The 24,883-nt window shown below is 53.6% G+C and overlaps 3 protein-coding genes across 14 annotated transcripts in view; 1 reads left to right on the top strand and 2 right to left on the bottom strand.

Annotated features, from left to right (window-relative positions):
• The window catches only part of LAMB3 (laminin subunit beta 3), a 68,046-nt gene that overhangs the window by 21,138 nt on the left and 22,025 nt on the right, over positions 1-24,883 (top strand). For 7 of the 10 annotated variants that reach the window (XM_064471737.1, XM_064471739.1, XM_064471736.1 and 4 more), the window contains exons 2-3: positions 22,890-22,954; positions 23,449-23,603. In XM_064471737.1, the coding sequence (XP_064327807.1) occupies positions 22,906-22,954; positions 23,449-23,603 (204 nt within the window). In that variant the 5' untranslated portion in view covers positions 22,890-22,905. Of the gene's footprint in view, positions 1-2; positions 68-2,921; positions 3,362-20,566; positions 20,617-20,721; positions 20,799-21,971; positions 22,142-22,889; positions 22,955-23,448; positions 23,604-24,883 lie in introns of those variants that run through there. The other 3 variants (XM_064471735.1, XM_064471733.1, XM_064471732.1) reach the window with 3 other exon arrangements.
• Positions 22-6,058, bottom strand: LOC104039346 (11-beta-hydroxysteroid dehydrogenase 1). 3 transcript variants are annotated; one of them, XM_064471752.1, is made up of 7 exons: positions 5,918-6,058; positions 4,295-4,386; positions 3,524-3,654; positions 2,817-2,928; positions 2,023-2,208; positions 1,058-1,201; positions 22-243 (listed from the first exon to the last, which is right to left on the bottom strand). In XM_064471752.1, the coding sequence occupies exons 2-7, from the start codon at positions 4,380-4,382 to the stop codon at positions 23-25; spliced, it is 882 nt and encodes a 293-aa protein (XP_064327822.1). In that variant the 5' UTR covers positions 4,383-4,386; positions 5,918-6,058; the 3' UTR covers position 22. The 3 variants fall into 3 exon arrangements, with proteins under 3 accessions (XP_064327822.1, XP_064327824.1, XP_064327823.1); XM_064471754.1 differs by lacking the exon at positions 4,295-4,386 and having other exon boundaries at positions 5,918-6,056; XM_064471753.1 differs by lacking the exons at positions 2,817-2,928; positions 5,918-6,058 and having other exon boundaries at positions 4,295-4,670.
• On the bottom strand, positions 10,957-12,051 carry G0S2 (G0/G1 switch 2). The gene is made up of 2 exons (XM_064471755.1): positions 11,920-12,051; positions 10,957-11,595 (listed from the first exon to the last, which is right to left on the bottom strand). The coding sequence occupies exon 2, from the start codon at positions 11,549-11,551 to the stop codon at positions 11,246-11,248; it is 306 nt and encodes a 101-aa protein (XP_064327825.1). The 5' UTR covers positions 11,552-11,595; positions 11,920-12,051; the 3' UTR covers positions 10,957-11,245.

The raw sequence follows: 24,883 nt of genomic DNA, 5'->3' as shown, positions 1-24,883 counted from the left end.
AGCAGCGGGGCGGCGCGGGGCGCTAGTTCCTCCTCGTGCCGTCCAGGCGGTAGCGGCTCCGGACCAGGTAGTCGAGCAGCTCGGCGGCCCAGTCGCGCAGCAGCAGCGGCAGGCGCGTGGAGCCGTAGCGGTAGTAGAGCTCGCGGCGGCGCAGCGCGGCGGCCCGCAGGATCTCCAGCGCGCACTCCTCGCGCGGCGCCGCCGCCACGCGCAGCAGCTCGCCGGCGGCGCGCAGGGCGCTCTCTGCGCGGGGCGGGAGGGGCTCAGCGCGGGGACCCCCGCCCCGGGGGGGGTGGGGGTGGGGGGGGTGTGTGGGGGTGCCCGGCTGCGTCAGGCCGAGCGGGGGTCGCAAAGGGTTGGGTTAAAACCAGACCTAGCGGTGCGCGACTCGGAGCGGAGGCCGCGGCGTCAGGCTAAATGCCGGCGCGCTGCCCAGCGGCCCCAACCCCACTCCCGGGGGGGGCCTTGGTTTTGCACCCCACCGCCGCCCACCCCTTCCCCCATCCCCGGGGCCTTGCCTTTGCACCCCACAACCGCCCCCCCACCCCCTTGGGGGGCCTCGCGCTTGCACTGCCCCACCCCCTTCCCACCTGGGGGTCTTGCTCTTGCACCCCACGACCGCCCCCCCACCCCCTTGGGGGGGGGTCTTGATCTTGCGCCCCACCAGCCCCCTCCCCCCCGCGGGCCTTGCCCTTGCACACCCACCTCCCCCCCCCCCCCCCCAAGCCCTTGCTCTCCCATCAATAGCTGGGGCTAGCGGGACACGGGTGGTCAGTGCGTCCCTGTGTAGCAACGGAGCGTTAGGCTGTGCCAGCCCACGTGCGGTAGCTGGTTTTGTGTAGCGGAGAGGGGAACAAAATCAGTTTTGAGATTGTTTTTTGGTGGCAGAGAGGTGGGATCTACAAGGGACCTGCATGTTTTGCATTGCACGCTGCTACAGCAGGGCTGGTGGAAAAGTAGCAGCAAAGGGGAAAGGGGGGAGTTGAGGAGCAGGGCAAGAAGCTGAGAAGGTGATGCTCAGCTCTGAATCAGCCAGATCAAACAGCACTGATCTTACCAGTATCGATGAAGCCGAGGATGCAGAGCGTGATGGAAACGTTGATGTTCTGAATGGTGAATTCCTGCCTCAGGGAGCTGAAAAATCCATCCAAGGCAAACTTAGTTGCAGAGTAGGGGACCGTAAAGGGAAACCCGACTTTACCTGGACACAGAGTGAAGTTCTGTTATAGCACAGAAAGCTGCTCTGCCTGAGCCTCTGTTTTGATCTTCAACAGATAGAGTATTTTACCCAAAGGGAGTTCCCTGTTACTGAAATATCATCCTGGCACCTGAACAGCAGCACTACAAATACTCCGCTCCCGGCAGCTTCCAGCTCTTTTAAGGTCTCGAGGCCAACACCAAGGCTCACGTCTCTGCTCAGGGCCTGAGCAACCTGCAGTAACTAGGAAACCCTCGGAGGGGAGAGAGGGAGCAAAGCTTAAACTCTTGTCTCTGGACGCGGAGCTAAGCTGATTGCCAGAAGACTAACCAACATACCAGCTGTCAGTGGGGACATCTGTTAGCAATTTAGTTTCCTGACTTAACAGAAATTTATTAGAATGGAGTCATGTTTTTGTGAATCGAGTCAGTCAATAACTCACTGTACAAATATTATCAGGACCTTGACCTACCAAACCAAGATGACCAGTCAGACCCAATGCGGCGAGAAATTACTGCATTTCCCCTTTTTTCCGTAAAACTTGGAGGTGTGTGAGCTCTGCTGCTCTACTGAGCCTGACACCAGGGTGTGGGGTTTAATTACAGGGCTGGTCAGAAAGCAAGCTGGGGCGATTGGGTTGCATCAGAGAACAAATTCCGTTGAGAAAATACAAAAACAATCTTGATTTGGGGTGGGTTTTTTTGAGTGCGTTAGGCAGTCGTGGCTCCTTCAGGATGCCTGGTGTCTCTGCATGCTGCCTCTGAAAATCAGCCCTTGGTGTCTTTTGACTGAATCCGATGTCACCTATCTTGCTCCCCACTCACCTGCCATGGATGAAACCACTACGATGCTGCCCTCGCTCTCCTTCAGCATGGGCAGGGCAGACGTGGTCATCGCCACATAGCTGAGGAAGTTGATCTCCAGGAGCTTTCGCACGTGACCAACATCCCCATTGAAATAACCGAAGTACGACGTGCCGATGTGATTAAGAATCAGCATGTCTAGGCCTCCTGCAAGCAGAGGAGCAGGCGTTAGTGCTGGGTGGGAGAGGGCTACAACCAGCAGAGCAGAGCTTTTCCGGGGAGCAGGGTAAATGTCATCAAAAGAAATCAGGTTTTTGGGTCAGAGCTGTGGCCTGTCACCTCTGGAGTAGGGATATAGCCTGGATGCTGGCTGCCAGTGAAAATTTTGCCAGAGAAATCCCCCTCAAGTTGTCTGTGGGCTCGGGGCGGGAGAGGAAGCGCTCTACATGGAGCCGAAACATTGCGTTTCTGGTGCCGTGACCGCAACAGCAAGGCTGCTTCCGGCCTGATGGACGGTTTCAGACCACAGTAGCTGGGGGTGATGAAATCCAGGATTACGATGCTGAAATAGGATGTCCTGAGGGCACAGAGCTGAAATCGAGAGCGCAGTTCAGTTCGAGCTGGAGCGGAGAAGCTGGGCGGAGAAACGGGACTGTGAAGGGCTTAATTAAAGATGGAGTGAGACAGCAGGGATATTTTTTCCTATCTCACCCGCTTTTTTGGGTTTTTGTAGCGGGCGTGTGGCAAAAAGCAGCATGGCCAAGGAGAGATGCAATGTTCCGCTGTCATTTGCGGGGAGCAGGCTGTAAACGTACCCAGCAAGGTCTCTGCCTCCTTCACCACGTGCTCGGCGAAGGCCATGTCCTCCATGGTGCCGCTGATGTACCATGCGGAGGCTGCCCCCAGCTCCAGGCACCGCTCCACCACCTGCCGCACCAACACGACGCGTCAGAAACCCCTTTCCCTGCCCCGGGATGCCTGGTGAGGTAGCAAGAGAAGGTGTCTGCGCTCCCTGTGATGCGTCCCCGCCTCAGAATAGCTGTTTGGAGTTTTGGGAGTGTTTGGAGCCTTTTAAGCTTCAAAGGGAGCCTGAAAAATTACTCCTGTGGTGAATGCGTTACCCAAGGCAGTCTGGCTCTTTATCGGTGCAGTCTGAGCTGGAATTGCATGCGTTTAGGGTGAGCAGGAGCTTGTATATCACTGCAGTGGAATGAGGGTGTGTGTGCGCTGAGGGAGGCTGCGTGGATAAGGATATGTGTACATAACTAAGCAAGTTCAAATACCGTAATATGTGCTATGCAGAGTGCGTGTATCTGCAGGAGAGGGATATCTGTGCGTGCAGGAGCCCCAGACAGCCCAGGTATGCATACCTGCAAATGTAACTTAACTGTGCCTATCTGGTGTTTGTGCGACAGCAACTGCATGTGCCGATATTCATGCGTGTCTGATGTGAGATCGGCCTTCGTGTGTTTGTGCGTGCTGCCGTGAACGTGTATGCGTGAGTGCTCAGCTTGCCATTTACTTTCTGTAGCTTTGCCTCTGTCCGTGCTGTGATCAAAATGTGGGATCCCATCCGCGCCAGGTGATACGCCATCTGCTCTCCAATTCCAGTGCTTGCTCCCGTGACAATCACCCGCTTCCCTTTCAGCATCTCTGGGAACGAAGGGACACGGATTTAATTTATCCAAACCCTATTTGAAAATGAAATCAAATCCCCTGACGCCCCTGAGAGTAAGTAGTTAACCGCAAGCTAAGCGAGCCTGCAAGTGCAGAGCGTCCGGCACCAGGATGTCTCTTCCATCTGCTGCAAAAAGCTGTGCTAAGGAGCAGCTGCAGCTCCTCACTGAACGCAGTGACACGGGGACAGCGGTCGACTCTTTGAGCAGGTTTTTTTTTTTTCCCCACAAGTCAGACACAGATTAAACACCCCAACTGTTTGGGTAGTAATAAAAAGACTGTATTACTACTGTAATAAAAACCATCTATTAAGTGCATGCTTCAAACCTTACAGCAATTAAAAGTCATGTTTATAAATTCTTTTGCTACACACTGGAAAATGGAGTGTTCAGAGCCCCCTCTCTCTCAGACCCCCGCCTCACCTGCTCCCTCAGGAAGGATTTCTGCATATTACTTGCTTGTTTGATTTCAAATCTTTAAAACAGCATTCCAGTATCAGCCACCACACAAAGGCTCAGACAGGTTTTGGTCTGAGCTCAGTACAGTTTCTATGCAAAACACTCAAAAGTGGCTTTTCATATTTCTTCTTAAAGACAGATTCACTTTTAATACTTACCCGGTTTGAAATTCTCCCTCGCAGAATAAAACCAGAAGGCCAAAACCAATCCCAAAAAGGGAATGAGAATCTTTTGCAACCGACCCATACCACTGTGGAGTCAGGAAATAAAGCATGAAAGAGAAGGGAGGAAAAAAAAAAAGCCCTTTGCAGAGCTGCTCCAGAGGGAAGCAGCAATGCCAGTCCTTTAAAACCTGTTAGCAAAGGAACTGCAACTTCCAAAGCACTGGAAAATCACGGGTGGATGGACAAGTGAAGCAAACCCTTTGATTTGCTCCCTGCTGGAGCTGGCGAACCTCGGCCTATCCGAGGGTGCTGCTTGGGTTCTGCCCGGCTCTTTTCATATTTCCTGTCCTACGTTAAAACGCAGAATTTTGCACAACACCCTGGAAGAGGTGTGTCTTTGCAGAGCAGCATCAAGTTTCACTTGGAGAACATCAGAGGCAGCCTAGTGCAGGTGGTTAAACATCGTCTTTTATTCCCACTGGCGCTGTACGCGGGTGCGTGCGGAGATGCAGCCTGGATCCAATCGCTGCCAAAAGCCTCGCGGTGGGTCGGGGGCCAGGGCAGTGACCGGAGGCCGCCGTGCTGCGGGAGGACGTGCAGCAGGGCTTGCAGCAAAGGTCCTGTGCTCCCCGGGGCATCTTCCCTCTGCGCCCCAAGGCAGCTGCCTGCTGCCGGGATGCTGGGCAGTGGGAGCCCAGCAGGGAGTACCATCCCCAAGCAGCTCCAAAAATGCTTTGCTGAGGCAGGGTTTGTTTTTCTTTTTCACCTCTACCTGCTGCTGTGAGCAGATGAGGGAGCAGGGGCTGCACTGAAGCCATCACCGGGGGTGCAGCTGCCCCAGTGCCAAGGGGGCAGTTCAGGTACAGGGAGGATTGCAACGAAATACTGAATATGGCTTTCTGCAGAGAAATAAGGGTCTTTGCTGCCGTGGTTCCTACTTTGAGTTTTGCAAGAGCTTTGCTCTTATTTTTAAGTGAATATAGTTTGAGGAAAAACTACGTAACGGCCCCTAGCTCCCTCAGTCTAGGCAGCAGCAAACTCGATGCTATCGGTCTTGCGCAATAGGTATGAATTATGCTCCCGCTTTAGCCTGGCGCTGGGATTCTCACTGCGGAGTGCCGGTACCTGCCGCGGGATGGGGACGTGCTGCAGGAGCTTTGTGTCCTCCCGGACCTGCAAAGCCGTGTTTGCTGGGACAAGAGCCTCATCTGTGGTGCAGGGGCTGCACCATGGTCTAGTTTTCACGGGTGCAAGGCCACGGTTGTCCCTTTCAGACCCTTCCACCATAACCAGCCAGAAAGAATTATTTAAAGAAAAATTTCCCTCCCCCCATTGCAGCTTTAACATAAAGATTATGTAATTTAATGACAGATCTGGTTGGGCAATGGAGATTTCTGGTGTTGCTTCTGCTTTATGGATTTTTTTTCCTTTTTTTTTCCTTTCTACTTTGGTCTCATCTTTCTCTCTGACAACAAGCACTCGACCCACACTCGGTCAGATAACACTGGTACAGTCACTCTGCCTCTTCCTGCCTCCATTTGCTTTAAACCAGGGCCATGATCGTGGGGCAACCACTTCATTCCTTGGCCTGAAAAAAAATGAACTAATTAACCTTACCCCAGCTGTCATCTTGTCCGTGTTGCCAGCAGGGAGAGAGGCTCTCTTCACATACTGTTGTTTACTACTAGCATTAGGATTCTGCAGTAAAGCAATAACCGTCAACCTTTGTGCGCCGTTGCGAGCGTGTCGGGGAGGTATCGTGCTCTTTGCTCTGCGTCAGCGCAGGGAGACACGGGGCCAGAGGCAGCGCGGCGGGTTCGGAGCTGAATGCTGCCCTCTCCTTGCTGGTGCGGCGTTTCACGAGAGCGCAGCGTGGTTTGGGGTTTCTGCGTGAAACCAAGGAGCTGATAATAACGGACCAAAATACTGAGTATTTTGGATGTAACAAACTTTTTATAAAATAAATCTGTGCGCGTGCCGTTTAGGGTGTCCTGTGTGGAAATGAGGGGGGGGTTGCTGGCGTGGTCCCCTGGAGGGCTGGGGGCTGCAGCGGCAGCAGGAGCTGCCGGATCCGGCCCCGCTTTGCTGCCCACGTGGGTTTGCTCTTGGCCATCTGTCGCCCTTCCAGGGCGCTGCTGCTCCTCACTCCCACTCGCAGCTTTTTCTGGGTTTGTTTTCCTGTATGCAACTTAAGAACTTGTTTTTAACCTCTTCCTGGGGGTGGGGAGCGAGGGAGGGAGAGGAGGGCAGGAAGAGGTGACTGTAGAGGAGCATCTTCTGATCTCAGCCCCCAAGCCCACTCCTGGCCCTGCTGCTGCTGCCAAACCTTTGTGCCGTGGTGGAGGGGAGCCCAGTGGTATGTCCGGTCCCGGCCCAGTGAGATGGAGCCCCAGGAGCATGGGGGAGCAGCCTCTTGCTTCTGGAACGGCTTCACCCGAATTTTCCTGGATGTATCCCCCCGCTACAGATCACTTCTGTATCACCTGCCTGGCCGAAGCCCTGTTTTTCAAGGGGTGATGCTCGGCGTTGTGCTAACCGCTCTGCATGGGGAGGTTCTTCATCCAGCGCTGCCTGGAGCTCGCTGGAAGGAAACGAGGATGCGAAGGAGACTTGTTCGAACAATGGTTCTGACAGCAAACCGGGGGAGCTGCCGGTGAGCCCCCGCCGTGCCCGCAGCCCCGCGCTGCCTGGAGGGAGCGTGATCCAGGGGCAGGGCAGGGGCTCGGGCAGGTTTGTGCCTGCGGTTCAGGGACTTAAAAGCACTTCGCAGGAATTGGGATGCCACTCCCTTTTTTTGTTTTTCCCCCGTTTTGAGTGACATTTGGCTTTTTTCAACCCATTATCAAATATTTGTTAAATGCAGAGCATTTTCCTTCCCCCCCACCTTTCTCTTGTCACGTAGGCATTACAATGTTACTCCTCTCCGAGCATATTTTACCATGAACGCAGATTTAATTCCTTTCTTTACCGATAGCACCATTACAAAGGACTGTCCTCAGTTGTATTTGCGTTAGGCTGATGCTCATGTCAGCATGATGCCGCTGGTTCGTGACGGACGTGTGTGCTTTTCGGCACGGCTGCACCCGCCTCGCCATGGCTCCTGGACACGGCCTGGCGGGCAGTGCCGGCGTCCTGCACGCCCCATCGCTGCGTGGCTGCAACGCTCCCGAAAAATGCACTCTCGGGTCCCAAGGGAGGCTTGAGATGATTGTAGGTCTGGGTTTGGTTTGATGTGATATTTCTACTTGCTGCCGGTTTAGAGAAAATATTGTGATGTTTAAGCCCTGTCTAAGCACTAAATTTATTTTTTCTCTTGCGTGACCAAATCAGGAATTACTGCCTTGGTATTTGATTGTCAGTACCGTGGCTGCTTTAGGTCTTGGCCGCTATCCATTTTCCCAATGCCTTTGGTGTTGGGTGGCAAGAGGCTGATATATTTATCTGGGACCCTAATTTTAGCCTGGCAGCTCTTGAAACATCCACAGTCCAAGCTGCAAATAGTGAGTGAGAACTCTTTAAAGACATTCAGCTCATGCCCTTGAGCAATTGGCCTGCAAGGGAGGGCTGCTGGGTTTTAGGTGGCCTTCAGCTCCTATGATGAAGGCCTGGACAACAGCTCCGAGCTGAAACAGGATCTTTGAAGAGGTGTTGCAGGATGGGTACAGACAGATACTCACCAGATCTCATGCCAGATGCAATTTTCCTGAGGATTTAATGCACCAGGAAAATGTCACGTTTACAGGTTAAAGTAAACTGCATTCAGACAAGTCTTAGAAGAAGAATAACAGAAATCAACCTCATGTGACGCTCAGTAATCTATCTCACAACTTGGGCAACGCGTGGCTCTCCTCAAGAGCTTATCCCTCAGGACTTTGGTTTAACTCAGTCTTAAATGCTCCATATGCTTCTGCACCGCAGCTTGCCGGGGGTGTCCTCACTAGTACCGACTGTACACCTTATTCCATCTGGTTGCTCTCTGGTATATCCCAGTACTTATCATTTCTCGTTGTAATTCACACGCAGGCTTTTGGAGTGACTGCCGTGCTCTGTTGCTGTGCATGTGGATGCCGTTTGCTGGTTGCATGGGGTTGTATTTGGGGTGGTTGTATTGGCCAGGACTTTCTGCAGTTTGTCTGGTGTTGAAATACAGATGTGATGGGGCTGGGGAAGAGGCTGGTTTGGAGATTTGTGCTGTGGTTTAAAGACAGGGACGTTTGAAGCCTTTTAATCCACTGCATCTGGCAAGTCTGTCATTTATCACAGTTAAAGTGATGTTAAATGGATTATTAAGTCTCTATGCACACTGAATTTGTCATTGTGTGGCTTAAATAAGACTTTATATAGTCATTGTGGTAAAATCGGCCATTAATACGTGTCTAATTCACCACTCTGCAGAGAGCTGGTCCTGTCTAATAGCAATGCAGTCCGCTGTGGAAACGGTAATGCGTAGGCTTCGCCTCTCAGGCTGACCTTTCGCGGTAATATGCGGGAGGTAACGACCTCTGAGCTTGCAGTGCGTCAGGAGGCAGGAGATTGTCTTCTTCAGGACACGATTTTACCGAGTTGGCTCCAGAACTGCCGGCGCAGCGCGTGGTTTAGCTGTCTAATCCCGTTAGCTGTCTTAGGAGGAACTATTTTGATTGTTCCACAAACCTCTTTGCTTTAAGCTCATAAAGCCTGTGACGGATAACTGGAGAGGTGGTGCTGGCGCGATGCGAGGAGGCCACGTACGTGGTGTGAAGGCAACCTGAGGTCCAAACCCAGGAGTGGTGGAGGTTGTTCTGCCTGGGCTCATCTGGAGCTCCCTAGTCATGCCTGGGCTTGCAAGCTGGGCTGCTTGAGACCAGCTCTGCCTCCTCATTTTTTAAACTTTCTTTCTCCCATAGGGCAGGGTGAGACACCTACAACTCATAGGGAAGTGCTGATCTTGGGAACCGATGTGTGACTGATGGTTTGCAGCTGCCTTGGACAAAGACATGATTCTCACCTCGGTTTAACCCATTTATGAGCTGTTTAGCTCTGCTGCAGCAGCGATGCTTCTGAACAACAGTAACGTGTGAGAGCTCGGACCTGGCAATGTTTTCATGCTGACACAGCCACAGGCACTCGGATCGCTGGTTTATCCATGCAGCAAGTGTGCCACAGGGAATTCAGGTCAGCCTTCCCTGTCCCCGAGGCCGTGCTGCAAACGTATAACCTGCTTAAAGCTGGAGCTGGGGGGGGATGACGGGCACTGGCCAGCTGATGGCTTTCTTCAGGCCTGAATTCTCCTTTGATGTTTGCCCATGAAGCCTCCATTGGTATCAACGTGGTGTTGGGTTGTTCAGCCTTGCCAGAGACCAAAAGGCTCGATTATGGACTAAATTAAATATTGCTCAAAGGCTGTTTTCAATTTAATTGGACTCTGCTCTTTTCCCTATGAGGAAAAGGTATTTTGTACTTGATTCGAAGCTTGAACAGAGTTTTTGTGCGGGCTTGGTAGGATTCCTCCTCCACAATGTGCTGCTGGATTTTTTTGACAGAAATAATTGTCAACAAAATGAACTGCATGGTTTTGTGTTATGAAAACATAAGGGTGAACTTCAGCTGCGTTCTTGTATTTTCAGATTCTGATCCTGCCTGGTGTAGCTCCGGGAGGGGCTATGCATTTGGCACTGCTGTCACGCAGCGCTTTTTCATTTCCCATAATCTTCTGCTCTTTGAATCGATGGTTTAGCCTTTAGCTGGATAGTGGCACATCACTGGTGCCTCTCCCAGTTTCTGTGCAAGGTGTGTAGCCGGCTCCTGCCTCTGCCCTGCTGGCCATGTCTTTGCCATTGAGCAGATAGAGGGATTTTTTTTCTCTGGTCATGACTGGCAGGGACTGTTTCCCTTCCCTCCCTCCTATAGCGTGGTCAGGATCGTTCAGCTGTGGCTGTCTGGAGGATTTATTTGATTTACATAGTCCTGAATGCAACAGGACTTAGCCTAAGAAAGTTTTTTTCTGTTGTTGTTGAATAGGTGGAAGTCCTCTAGCGAGTCTGGCAGTGCCCTGGGGACAGCCCTGAAGCCTGGGTCCCTGTTTGTGCACCCTCCAGGCTGACCATGCCATCGTGTCTCTCCATGCTATTGTCTTCCCATCTGTGACACCCCTGCAATACTAGAAACTAATATTATTCTGCACAGTTAGGTGGATGTGGTGGGTTTGTGAAGGAGCCCAGGAAAGCTAGATTTTTTTTATAAGCATTTTTAGCTGTGCAGCAGCCATAGCCTGTTAGAGGATTGCTGGGAAATGGTCAGGGTGGTTTGTGTTTGTTTTTGTTTTTTTTCAAACAGTTCTGGGCACACACGCCCATGGCAGGGACGTGAATCTGTGCCATTAAACCTGGATAACCCCATGAAGGACAACCCTACCTCCAACTGTCTGTCAGCCACATGAGACACGCCACGGCCTCCTCTCCCCCTGCCCAGCTGGCCCATTTTGGAGGTACGAAAGGCCACCCCCTTGGTCCCAGAGCAGCCTCAGTGAGGGAGGCTTTATCAGAGGGTGCAGCCACCACCCTCAGCTGTTCCCTGGGACCCCCCAGCTACCCCGAGAGAAGCCAGGGGCACAAGTGAAACCTATTTGCAGATCTGTAAGAGAAAGGTTTGAAATGAATACAGCTAGAGAGCACCGGTACCATATAAAATATTTATTGATCTTGCAAAATGTTGTAAAATGCATCCGTAATAAAAATAAGAAACCATGCTGTGCATCTTGCACATTTTTATACCAACAAAAGGTATTTTTTCCCACTGCTGCACAGCAGCAAATATAACCGTTCACTTCTTTCAAGTCTTGCACTTGCGGTCTCGTCCTTCTGCCAACCCTTCTCTCTTCTCGCTGGAACCACCACCAGGTACAAGAGGACAGCAGAGTCTCTTGTGCTCGGTTGCTCAGCAGGCACCTCTCCAGCCGCGGGGCTCTTAGGAGGCGTGTTGTCTGGTCACCAGGGCCCTCTGCATCACCACCGGCTTCTTGCTCTTTTCCAAGATCAAATCCTCCTGTTTCTGAGGAAGCACTTGCTCTCGGGTCGGGGCAGGTTTCTTCTCCTCCTCCTCCTCTAGCCTCCCTTCAGAGGTGAAAGGACTGCACACTGCCTCCACCAGACCAATGACCACACCAAAGAAAGCCAGCACGCTGCCCAGCATGTACAGCTTGACCATCTTCCTGTTGGGCTTCTGGCTGAGCATTTCTTTGGCAAAGGGGATCAGCTCATGCATGGTTTCCATTATTATTATTTTTTTCGCAGCAGCAGATTTGGAAGATGTCAGTTCTACAAGAGAAGAGGGAGGGAGAGGGATGTTAGTTAAATCCAGCTGCTTTTCCCCGTAGCGGTCGGAGCTCCAGGCAGCCCGAGCTCCCCGCAGACACCCCAGCCCCGCTTTAAGCGGGGATTTCCAAGGCTCGCTTCAGAAAACGCACCCACCCCGGGGCAGCGGCGGGGGGGCTGCCCGGCAGAGCAGACCCTTCGCAGCCGGAGCCGGGCTGCGGCAAGTGGGGGGGATGCGGCCGGACCCCCCGGCTCAGCCCCGCGTTTTGCACAGCACCCCCATCGCACACCCCCCCCCCACCCCACCCCACCGTCGCACCCCCTTACCCAGAGGCGGCGGCGGTGAGCGCTGCGGGCCGGGCTCGGCGGGGCAGGGCTCAGCTGGGCTCGGCTCAGCGGGGCTGGGCTCAGCTGGGCTCGGCTCCGCTCGGCAGCTGCTACCGGCCGCCCGCCGCTGCCGCCTTATATCGCCGCCGGGGCGGGCGGGGCCGGGGCGGGCACGGTGCCCCCAGCACGGGCCGCCCCCCCGCGCCTTGGCAGCTCCGGCCCCTAATCCGGCCGAAAATAAACCGCCTTTTCTTTTTTTTTTTTAACAAACCTTGTTTAGCGTCCCCCCCACCCCCCCCTCCCCCTCCCGTCCCCAAAATTCCGGACCAACGCCCTCCGGAGGCTGGTGCCCCCGCAGGGGCGCCGTGCGGCTCCGCGGCCGCTGCTGGAAGGAGCGTTTAATGGATGAGGAGGAGCTTTACTGAGCTAGTAAGGGAGGCAATCCGCGACCATGGCTTGTAAAATACTAGTGTTTGGATCTAGGGCTTGGGTTTGTACGAAAGCCGAGTCAGCAAAACCGATGTTTTCACCTTGCTGCCCTTTCTTGTAGTGAAATGGGTTAAAAAAAAAAAAAAAAAGGCCTTAGAGAAGCGTATCACCGGTGGTACCCGGGGCAAGGGGTGAAGACGTTCGCTGAAGGTTTCTGTAGGTGGCTCGTGGGAAGGGGAGCCATTGGAAAGTGGATGGGTGCAGCATGTGACAGCACCCTGATTTCTTGTAAGAGAAGGAAATTCCTAAGTTAGTGAAAGTTACAGGTGATCTGTTAAGATCCTGTTTTTCACTTTTCCTACACTTGATGCTGAAACCCTGTAACACCCCGTTCTAAGTCACTCCTGGTGATTCACATAAAGGGCGGCGTATTTCCTTTTTGGGGAAAACCAGAAGGCAGCAGCGCTGTCGCGCCGCTTCCCTGGCTCGGCTGCGGAGCGTTGCATCACTAATGTACCGCAGGTTACATCATCTGCTTCCGCTGGTGGCCCCGTCGTGCACATATACTGCTCGGGCTGTGGAAGAACCATATACGTTTCAGCGGCTGCTGACCTTACAGAAGTTGCTAAAGCCACAAGAAGTTGGGATTTACAACTTCTGATTTCGCAGAGCAGATGATGGCGCCTGGACAGATTTCTCATCTGAACCGTAGGGCTGTGATGATGCGAAATGCTCTGCCAGGGCAGTATATAAAAACTACAATACAGTGCGAGTTGATACGACAGCGGCGCTTTTAAGGAGCGGTTGGTGTATGTGCAAAGAGATAAAGCTTAGAGGGAGCCTTTGAAAGATGCTGTAAAGGAGGCTGCTGCCTGGTGGCTCCCCAGGCTGGAACTCCTGGAGGGGCACCCTGGGGTGTTTGTGAACCCCGGCGAGGCACAGCCCAAAGGGTGCGCAGGCAGCCCTCAAAGCAAGCTGGAGCCGAAGGGGGCTTCTTCTCAAACCAGGGAGGGAAAAAGGGGGGTTCTTTTACTCCCTGTCTCCAGTGTATGGAAAAGAGGGCCTGTGGCACAGGGAACAGGGGTTTGAGGCCCCTGAGCTGGGTTTTATTGCAGCCGACCCGTCACTCTGATGTGAATAACTTGTGATGTAGATAACTGGTGCTGTGCTTCCCTTTCCCGCCCCTGTGGCGTCACCGGTGCTGCAGCCGGCGTGCCCGTGTGTGTGGCGCGGCTGAGCACTGGTTTCGTCTCCGAGTGTGGGAGAGGGGCAGAAGAAAGCTCTGAGAAGTGTGGGAACTGCTGGAGCGTGTGTTAGTTAGCCGGGTCCCTTTTTTCTTTTGTTGGAGGATTTAAACACCTTCCCTTCTGAAAAACCACCCTACGAGGTGATCCTGCCCAAATCCCACCCTAAAATCACTGAACTGGCTCATAAGGGTTGGACTAGATGATCTTCAAAGTCCCTTCCAACCCACACCATTCTCTTGATTCTGTAACTAAAAACCAGCCTAAAGTCTGCCTTGGGGAGGGGGGTGGGTTGCAGTTGCAAACTCTGGTTTGCAGTCCTCCAGGTGAGGACCGTGCTGCCCCCTCCCCTCTTCTCCTGCCCTCCCTGGGCTGCAGGCACTGATGCCTCTCAGCTCCCTGAGCGCGGGCAGTGGCCGGCCCGCCTTGCGCAGGGACGTGGTGCTGGAGGTGGTTGGGGGTTTGGGTTGGTTATTTGAGTATTTTTTTTTTTCCCCCCTTCCTTGCTGAGCTGTGCGGCAGGCATGTGAGGAGCAGTGAGTCACCCCTCGCTCCTTCGCTCCTCACATCCCGCACGTCGTCGTGGTCGGGAGGCCGGAGGCTTTCCCCGCCGCCGCCCCTCCTGCCCCCCGCAGCACCCGTGCCGCAAGCACAGCGCTGCAAGGAAACGCTGCCAGGGAGAATTTGGGGATTTTTTTTTTTTTTTTGCAAGTTATGGATGTGCTTAGGAAATTGCATTGCAAGACTGGCTGTAAAAGTTGCTAAAGACTTGTCTATCCTCCTCAGCGTCTGTTTTTTTTTCTTTAAATAAAAGGTCCTTATCTTCTCTGCCAACTTGGCAGCAAAGGTTGCAGCTGATTCCTGCATTCAAGCTATGTTTTTCTCTTCTGCAATGCTTTGAAAAATGACCATTGCAGAAAAGATAGCTGGAGGAGACAGCAATTAGACAGGGAAAGTTCAAGGTCACCGTACCTCCCGCCAGGGCTGGCCGCAGGGCCAGGCTGCTGGCGCCTCAGGGTGCAAGAGGTGCTCCGTCCCTGCAGCCCCGGTGTAAGCTGCTCGGGCCCTGCACAAACACCAGAAAGCAGCGTGCCTGTGCAGTACGCAATCCCAGAAACAAAGGTCAGCGTGGAGTGTTGGAATCATGACATTTTGCCTAAAAAAGAGGGTTTGTTTTTTTTTTTTGAGGCAGGATTTTCTTTGCCTCCTGAAGCTTTTATTTGAAAGTGTCTTTTCCCACCTGAGGGCTAAGAAGGGTACTACTTATTCGTTAAATACAGTTAGAGGTGCCTATGCAATCCCCAAGTACTAAGAGCTGGAGTGGTAGGGAGAGCACAGAGCCCAGGATAATTTTGAGGGTTAACCGAGCAGCTGATAATCATCTGTGGCAAAGGCCTCTTATAGCAGCGTTCAGATTGTGTTGAGTTAATTAAATCATATTTCATTCAATTTTGTTTTAAATCTGAGTAACAAAGTCTGTGCAAGCTCGTTGTGTGGACATTTAAATTGGATTAAGAGTGGATAAAAGGATTAATGATTAACACTAAATTAGACTAATTTTAGCTGTTCCTAATCTTATTTAGGAGAGTCTGCACAAGGAGGTTGTCAGGTTTAATTGCAACTTTGATTAAACCAGGCTTTATAGCTGGGAAAACTGCATGAGTTTAACGTCATCTGGAAGAAGGGCTCTGCCTGAATTTGCAAAGCGGCATAAGCACCTGAGGCTTAACCTGAATATTGCCGGCCAGGGGGAGGCTGAGGTGTGTGACCGCTCAGAGCCGCTCAGGGACGCGATGCTCCGCAACCCGGCTCCGCTCGCCAGCTTTGCACGTGCCGAGCTCGGCCGGCACCCGGTGCGCCGCGCCGGAGCCACCAGCTCGGGTAAAGCTGCTTTGAAATTGCTTTGGAGGGTGCTGCAGCCGCTGCAAGCACTGCTGCTCCGGGGCAGCTCTGCCTGCAGGAGCCCAAATTTAACTCTTGGCTGGTGTGGCTGGGTAACCTGCATGGGGATAACCTTGGTGATGCTCTCGGGGATGGGAGCGCCGGGAGCAAGAGCTCTGCCCTTGCTGTGGGTGGATGTGCTTGAGGAGGGGAGCGGTGAGCATTTCCAGCTCTGCAGAAGGGCTGGAGAGGGGCCGGGTGCCCGTGCTGGTGAGCCACAGGGCTTGCAGGTGGCTCAGCTCCGGTTTCAGCTGCGTCCCCTGGCTGGCACGCAGCTCCGTGCTGGCAGCGGGGCCGCGGGCAGCTGCCTGCCCAGGCAGGGGCACGGCAGGCGCTGGGCACGCTGCGGGTGCGTGCCGGTGCCTCGGGGGGAGAGCAGAGGGTGAGGACGTGGGGCGCGAGACGGACGCGGAGTGCGAGATGGCCGCGTGGCGCAGCCGCGGTGACCTGGCTGACTTGCGGCTGTCCTCTGCTGCGGCACCTCGAGGAGCGATAGCTGCCGCCTGGAGAGGAGGAGCTCGCAGAGGAACAGCGCAGGGACTCTGGTGCACCTAACGTTGCCCCCGTTGCACGCAGCTTTGTGCCTGGGTGCTCCTCCAGCCGGCCTGCCGTAGACCTGGCCAAGTTATCTCCTCTGAACCCAAATTCTGACTCAAAAATTTTTTTTCCTCAGTTAATATTATTTATCTTGGAGGAAGACATTCACGCCTAATTAACCCAGTCCTTTTGTGCAAGAATTGAGACTGGGGGCCTGTCCTGACCTAGCCAGGAGGCCAGCCCTGTGCCGAGCAGCACCTTGGCCTCGACGGCTGCTGGAGGTTCCTTCCCACCAGCCTGGGCCGTGGCTCTGGGTTTTGCAGAGTCGTGGGGGGAAAACTGAGACAAAATGCCAAGGTGACCTCTGCCTGTCAGCAACGTTTCCCAAAATTTGGCGTAGCATCGTCTTAGCAGGCGCGCTGCTGAGGCGGAAAGATGTGTTGCCTCATCTTCCACATGTCTGTGCACGGACAAGGGTCGGGCGCCGCTGGACTTTGTCCGTAACGAGCACGAGCTCCGCGGCGTGCGCGGGGCAGCAGTGGCACGCTGGCCATGCCTGGAAGGAGCAGAAGCCGAGGAGCGGCCTGGGACGCAGGGCTGTGCTCGCCTGCTCCAGCCCACTGTGCGCCTGGGGAGCACCGGTGCCGGTGGGAACAAGCTGGCAGCCAGGAGCAGAACACAGCCTGACCTCCGCTTCAGTCGTCGCTCGCGGTGTTGAGGAGGATATGTTGCTTAAAGGGGGTTCCTAAATGCCCTGTTAGTTTAAACTTTCCACCATTGATGGTTGCAGGTGGGGGCAAGGTTGCTGCGCTGTGCTGAGGGGCGCAGAGACCCCCCCTCCCTGCTCCATCACCACAGCCTGGAAAAGCCGCAATCCTCCAGACAGCAGCTGGACACTTCCCTAACGGAATATTTTCTCCTTTAGAAAATGGAGACATGACAAAAATAAGGATGTTCCCCCGCAAGGATAATTTTATCAAACCTCCCTGTGGAAAGCAGGCAGGCTTCCCAGCCCACTGACCCTGCCAGCGCTGCTGCCTGTCCGGCACGTGCCTGGGGAGGTGGGCAGCCACACACCGCCCGGGGTCTTGTGCCAACCCTGCGTGTTTCTGGGCACGTGAAACTCCGCTGGGTGTGGGAAGGAGCTAGGGGATGGAAAAGGAAAAGTCTGACTTTAAGGGCAGATACTGACAGCCTTTGCTTTAGCTTTAGCCATGCTCATGCACCGCTCCTGAAGGAGAGCCTGTCCCGCCTTTACCTTCACCAGGATTTGGGGCAATTCCTTCGGCATTTGGCCAGTTGCAGCCAGTACGCAGCGGGTCCCGCGCTGCTGTGTCTGGGAGGACCGGCCACCTCCGAGGCAATGCACAGCCCGTGTCCCCGACCTGCAGCCGGCAGCGGTGGTGGGCACGTGCCGCAGCGGGGCTGCGAAGGGGGACGGGAGCCTGCGTGGGCTGAGCCAGAGGGGCACTGCCCTCCCGGGCCAGCTCTCAGGGCAACTTGAATTTAAACCTAAACTAGGTCAGCTGGTCTTTGGTTCAAAGTTTTATTTGCTTTCAGAGCAGATGTAGGGTTTTCAGGGCACAAATAGGAATTTCATTAGAAATTCCTGAAATGCTTCTGGAAGAACACATGACAATTAGCAAAGATGCTGTTTTAACTCACTTGCATGTGCTGGGATGAGGAGGTGGCTTGTTAGTCAGGTTTTAATTAAACAGAATTTCTTACTTCTGTAAACACCTTCCCAAGTTTCCCTCTCCCCATGCAGCTTCAGTGCTTCCAGCTGCAGGTCTTGTTCATGGCAAAAACCTGGAAGGAGGTACATCTGCATGTGGCCGACAAGATGCGCACAGGCTGTACCCGGCCTAAGGATGCAGCTAGAGTTAACGATGCGTTTGCAGTTTCATCCCAGCTCTGGGAAGGCAGGGGCCGGGACTCGGGAGGCTGCCTGCCCCTGAGCCGAGGTCCTGCTCGGCATCGGTAAGCAAAGCACCCCTCTGCCTTATTTTTCCATTTGCAATAGCAGCTGCTCGTATAGCAAACGTGCTTTCAGGAATTGTGTTCCAGGCATTAATTAATCCTTCAGGATTAATTTATTGATCCTTCAGTGAAAAACACAACAGCAACATTAAGCACTGTTTATTGTTGATATGCTCAAGCTATAAAATTATACTCGGTTAGTATCTTTTTTTCTTTAATGGAGGTTTTAGGTTTCAAGAGATTAAGTGTTCTTGCATGCAGTGCTCTGCCCCTGACTTCCAGTTACCTTTGTGCTCCTCTGAACTCCAGAGAGAGAGGTTAAAAACTAATTAAACACAATCAGTGAACTAGTCAGTGCTGACTGACTAGTATCACACAACTGAATTGAAAGCTTCTGGACTCAGATGGTGTCCTTGGAAAAGCTCCCAAAGGAATAAAGTACTTGTGTGCCTTAAATCCAAACAGAAATCAAATGACAGATCAGAGGAAGTAAAACACAGCTACTCATGCAGGAGTCACATCCCTTCCAGCTTTGCCTGGCGCCGCCTTAGCGTGTTCGTTACCGAGTTCACTCTGGGTGCAGCTCCCGGGGAAGATGAACCCACGGTGCCTCCCTCCACCGCGGCTCGTCCCCCTGCGTCACCCACGTCGGAGCCCAGAAAGAGTGCGGGGAATCTGGCCGCACGTGGCGCTGGGGCTCCGGCTGCCTGCCTGGCTGAGGACCCCGATCAGAAAAGCAGAGGCTTGGTGGGTATTAGCCATTGCAGGGTGTGAGCTCGTGACACTGAGTGACACACGTCTCCCCAGCTGGCAAGGCTGTTCTGCACCCTTCCTCGTTTTTAGGGGCAGATCAGCTGTTAAACAGCTGGCTGTGATGCATTTCTGTTCTCAGTGCTGTGACCTCTTTCCACCTGAAACTTCAAACCAGCCCAGCAGCATCTGGTTGCTGCCAGTGTGGAAGGGACACGGTCCTCTAAAACGTGTCCCCTTCATCCCACCGCTGGCACTGAGGTCTTCTGTCGCCAGCCCCTTGCTGCGGGTACAGGACCGCACCATGTGGAGCTTTTCTGCCCCTGACAAGCACCTCCGGGATAGGGGGGAGAGGCTGCTTAGCAGATCACACACATGCACCTCAGGGCAGGAACTCAAATTATCCTGCCCACGTGAACATCGCCGGGTGCGAGGAGGCAGTGGCTCCGCGACGGTGGGGAGTGGGAGCTCCTCAGCAGCTGGTCGCACATCTCGTCCTGGAGATGTGCTTCCTTCCAGCAGAGTAACATCCCCTAACGCCGTGCCAGGGCAGGGTATGTCCCATGACTCAGAGCATAATTTCCTGCAGGAGCTAGTTTTGTTTGTTTTCTAGGGAATGCCTTACCCAGCCCTCCGAGGCCTGTGGGCTCTGGCACAGCTTGGCACAGATCGATGCAGCTGTAGGCTAAACGGAAAAGGCACTGGAAGTCCTGGGAGCATCTTTCTTGTCCATCCCATTGATTGCAGAGGATCACTCCAGCATTTTTATTTTTTGTAGTGCATTTTTACCATTATATCTCTTCTGTATTTAGCCGGTCCTGCTGCCTTGATGTGTCTCAATCTGTAGCGCATCTTCACAACCTGGTACTCAGGACAACGCTGCCAGCTGTGCGTGGTAGAGCGGGCAGAGTACGGCCTGGATCTCCGAGTCCCATCGGGGCACAGGGCCGTGTCCGGGATCCCCAGGCCAAGCCGCATGTCCCTGAGCACCCGGCTGATCACAGCTGCTCTTTCCTTTTGTGCTTTCATTGATTAGCAGTAGATATTCTGTAAATGAGATTATTCCTTGCTTTTGTTCTTGTTTGAACTTGCAGAGCCTGAGATTCCAGGTGATGGTTTACCTTTGGCAAGTCACTGGCGGCAGGCTGGGGGAGCAAATGATGGATCGAGGTATTTTGGAGAATTCATTTGAACAGCTTGTGGCTGAGGTAGCGTTTTCCAAGTCCTACCCTTGTTTGTGTGGCAGAATTGCAATGTCCTGTGCGTTACCGTAATTTGGGGTGGAGCATCACTGTTTCAGAGCATGGCTGGCTGGATCGATAGGTGGCATTTAGAGTCTTTCCAAGAGCAGCTTCAGCCTCCCGGTTTGAAGACCAGTGCTTTAGGGTATGGCTTTAAACCAGGCAGAACAGGCACCCAGCAGCGGACGGTTAGCCAAGGCTTGCAAGAGTGCCACGTCCAGCATCGCAGAAACCCGAATCGGTCAGACCTTCCTCTCCTTTGCCTTCTCCAGCATAGTCACTCCACCAGAGGAGGAAGTTAGAGAGTTTGATGTGATTTCTCGCGGAGCTGGGGTAGGTGGTTAGGGCTTTACCACACGAGGTTACGCTGTTGATGGGTTTGACTGCGCAGGGGTCCGCTCGCAGCCGGTGCACAGGGACGGTGTCGGCAGCTTGTGGCACGTCTCATGTCTCGCTTTCTCTGTACGTTTTGGTGTTTCTTCCAGCTTGCTTTTTGCTGCCAGCTGAGCTGGGGAGGCGGCATCCTCGCTGCAGGGGGAGGAATGTGGCGTTACCGCATTGCTGAGCATATCGGGGTAAGGGCAGGCGCACCCAGCGCTGCGGGCGCACCTCAGTGGGGGTGGAAGCTGAGCCAGTGTTTCACATACTGTAGCCTAAGGGACAAGATTTTCTTTTTCCAGCTCTGTGTGAACCCTCCCTCCGAGCTCCTGATCCCCAGCTCGCGCACGCTGGGGTCGCTCAGCGTGAGGACGGGGAGGTAGGTAGCGCACACAGCAAAGCAGCAGCGAAGATCCACAGTCGTGTGACGTGGTCTCCTGAGTCCCCCCACCAGCGGGGCAGAGGATGCAATTTTGGGGTTGTTTCAGTAAAGTAAATGGAAAAGGCTTTGTAAGTTTTTCTGAGGATGAAAAACTGTGTTTTAGCTGAAATGTAGCACGTGAGCGGTGCCCGGGAGCCCTGTGTGTGGGGCTGCCTGTACAAGCTGCTGGGCTGCACTCACTGAACGGTCGTCAGTTTAAACAGATTTGTTAAAAATTTGTTACTTTGCTGGCACAGTAAACAAAAAAAAAGGGAAAAAAAAAAACCAACCCAGAACAAACCCCCCAAACCCCAAACCAACCACTTAAGACGCTGTTTTCATTAATGCTAATGCCAAGCAACAGTGACAACTGAAAAGTGTCAAGAGAGCTCTGAATTAGGTCTGAAGTAGGGGAGAAAGACTCCGGATCAGCTGGGGGTCTGGGTCTTCTACACACTCCCAGGCTGATATTAGAAACTATCCTGGTGTGATAAATAGAGTCCTTTTGGAAATCTTGGTGCTTTTCTAGGTACCTGGACAAGAATTATGCTTCTTAAAAAAAAATCTGATGGCTCTTTGACTTTTTTTCACAGCTGGTAAGTTCGCAGGATTGCGTTTTGTAGATAATCCTCAAGACCATCTTGAGGAATTCCAGTAGCGCCCACAGGAGAGGGGCTACGTGACCGAGTCTGCCCGTAAAGCCCAGTCACTACACTCAAGGTCGCCTTCAGGCTGCATGCGAAGTGTAGTTATAACTCACGTGGACACCCCTAATTAGGCTTCAAATGATCGAGTTTAGGCGCTGATAGCGGGTGCCGCCTTGTCGCTACGATGCTGAGCACAATATGCAAAACCTGCGTGGGAGGGCGGGTGAGCGCCGTGCAGCGGCTCCGGGGGCAGCTGGTGTCAGGCTGCCTTGGCGATGTCCCGGCGGTGGCCACGTGAGCCCCAGGTGGCATTACCTACAGATGGGCTTTCGCTTGCTGGTTCACGCTGCCGTCATCCTCATCCGCAGTGATTTATGTCTGCGGCCGTGCGCCCCGTCTAGGAGCTGACATGAGTTATACGGTAACTGGGTGTGTGTGTCTGAAGATCCCTGAATCACTCCCTTTATCGTTACTGCACCCACAGGCACCTTCTCTCCCAGGTGAGGCAGCTGCCTGTTAAAAGCTGGGAGAGGAGAGAGGCAGCGCTCAGAGGGCTCTTGCGGTCGCAGATCGGCTGCCGGGAGGCGCGGGGGGAGAGAGCCCTTGCTGTGAGCCAGGAGCGTGCGGGACACCGCGGGGACCAGGGAAGGGCAGGTGAGGCTCCTGGGTGCGGGAGGTGGCTCTGGCAGCTCTGCCTCCCCTGGGCTCGCCCACAAGAGACCCTGCAGGAGATGCTTATTCTGCAGCAATTTTTATGGGTTTCTCCTTTTCGTAGAACGAGACTTTGGGCCATTGTGTGCTCTGGTGAATTTTGATCTGGAATTGATTCTGGAAACGCAGGGCAAAGGGTGGGGCTGGGGAGCAGAAACCGCAGCGTGCGTGGGAAGGGGTGGCTGTGGGGGTGCGTACGGGGGTGTGTGTGTGTGCACACTCGTTCGGGCATCGTTTCTAGGTGTGCGTTGGGACCCGGCATCGGTGCTGGCTCCCTGCCCCCTGCGGATCGTGGTGCCGAGGGCTGCGGCTTCTCCATGCTCCCGGGAGCTGGGCAGTCAGAAGTTACAGCTCTGGTGAGGGCGAGGAGCCGTGCTGCTACCTGTGGTTCGCCTCGGCAATAATGTTAAGATCCAAAGATAGTGTTAGGGAAGGGGGCAATCTCTTGCACGCTTTAGGAGAATCTTGTGTGTGCTTCGTCAGTTAGATCAAAAGCTGGGATTCTCTGTACATTAAAACCAAACACAATCTGAGCATCTGATTTTCCTCTTTGTTATTCTTGATTTTTCACCCATGTTATTCTGTTGCAGATCAATTAAAACTATCTCCCTGTAAACTGTGAAGGACCTGGACTGAGCTTTAGATTGGCATTTTCTGCTCATTTTCGCTCATGCTGCGTATTCTTCCCTAGGTGTGTCCGTGGCAGTATGGAGTCTCGCTGCCAGCTTTGGCCATGGGTGTTGTTTGTTCTCCTGGGTAAGGCTCACCATACGGGGTTCCTAAAAGGATATGGGGGAAGCTGATTAAATAGAAACACTGCTAATGTAAGCCTTGTATTGTGGCAGCAGCTGGGAGACCGGTATTTGATAATAGTGCTGCTGTTTGGCAGACGGCTGCTCTCTGACCTGAGCAACCGGCTGTAGGGCTGGCTGTACAGGTGATCAGGGGACACCAAACAGGGCTGTTTGGTATGATGAGCAGGGAACTGAGCATCCCTGCAGCCCAGGGGTCATGCAAAGAAGAGCTTGAGAAAGAACTGTTAGTACGAAGCACTTTAAAAGTGCCTTTTTCTTACTAAAAATAAAGGCAATTCAGGGGCAAAATACCTTTGTCCTTTTTGGCACGTACATTTTGTAGGTTTGTCCCAAGCGTGACGGTAGGTGGTCTGTTGTAGAAAACAGTAGACGTGCTGGCGGATGACTGTGCGCTGCCCTGACACAACCCCACGTCTTGTTTTCCTGCTCTTCCAGCTGCCCCGCGGGCGGTGGGCGCGCAGCGAGCCTGCTCGCAGGGAGCCTGCTACCCCCCGGCCGGAGACCTCCTGCTGGGACGAGCCCAACACCTGAGAGCCTCCTCCACCTGTGGCCTCGCCAAGCCCGAGACGTACTGCACGCCCCACAGAGAGGTACACTCACCTCCTCCCTCCGCGCTCCTAAACCTCACGTAGGGCTGCTAATGCCTTTACCCGTCCTATCCTTCCTACCCTTCTCCAGGCATGTGCTGATCCCCCTCCAGCTGTGTTGGGTCATTGCACCATCTGTGGTGTCCCCTCAAGCCCTTCTCAACCATCCCCATGGTCGAGAAGAGGAGCTGAGCAGGGAAAGGGCAGCAAAGCTCTGGCGTGAAGCCGTGGAGGGAAAACAGAACCTTCTGCATCCAGAATATCCCAAGCCTTCCTATCCCCAGACTTTGTAGTTATAAACTAAACTCGTATTTCACTTGTCAAAAATGGGACCATTTCAGGTCTTTCACAAAGTCTTGGAAAAGCCTCTGAACCGAACAACTGTTTCCAATTAGGCTGGTTGTGCGGGGGCAGGAGATCATCGCGCGCGGGGGGATAATGTTTCAGCCAGCTGCGGATTCCCAGGCTCCGAAGCTGCTGCAAGTGAGAGTTTATGGATAAGTGCCTGTGCACAGAGCTGAAAAGGCTGGGGGGGTGATGTCCCTGATGTGAGCCCTTCCTAAAGCTGTTCTGTCAGTCTGACAATGTGTACCCCATAACTGCCGTGGAAGGAGCTCAAAAGGGAGCGGGTTCAATGCGGGACAGGCAAAAAGGGTCTTGGAAGAGATGCTTGAGAGGAAAGGAAGTGGCAGATCTCTGGTGAGGCTGTGCTTTCTGCAGTGAAATCCAGCTCGAGTGAGTCAGCATTCTTCTGGTTTTAATTCCCCTTAAGTTGAAGGCCAAGATGTGGCAGTAAGCGCATGTGTTACAGAGCCAGTGTTCTCGCTGGGCTGGAGCGATTTTCGCTCCTCTGTGGGCTCAGGGATGGCTGGGAGCTGTTGGCTGGGGCGAAACTGTGGCAGCTCCCTGGCCCGGACGGGCGCGAGCATCGCGTCCTCCTGCAGCGCCTGGCCTTTGTCAGGTCCTTTTCCAGGCTGACCGTTGCCGTCAGGTGTTTCCTCTGTCCGGGCTCCCACTCACTTTTTTTTGGGGCTGTTTTGCCGCTCTCAGGAGGCAGGGCTGTTTGCTCGCCTCCCCAGCAAACCCCCGCTGCTTCTCAAGGGTGCTGTGGCCCATGGACAGGGAAAAAAGCAAGCAAATGTTTCTGCTCTGGCTCAAGTTTGTGGTTGTGGGTGTTTTTTTCCTTCCTCCCAATTTCTGTTTATACTTGAGGAAAATTGTACCTAAATGTACTTCTGAAATCTTCACTTAACATTGACTTTTGACAGTGACTTCTGCTTGAA

Source organism: Phalacrocorax carbo, chromosome 23 (genome assembly GCF_963921805.1).
Source record: "Phalacrocorax carbo chromosome 23, bPhaCar2.1, whole genome shotgun sequence".
Lineage (NCBI taxonomy): Eukaryota > Metazoa > Chordata > Aves > Suliformes > Phalacrocoracidae > Phalacrocorax > Phalacrocorax carbo.
This window is presented reverse-complemented; position numbering and strand designations above follow the sequence as displayed.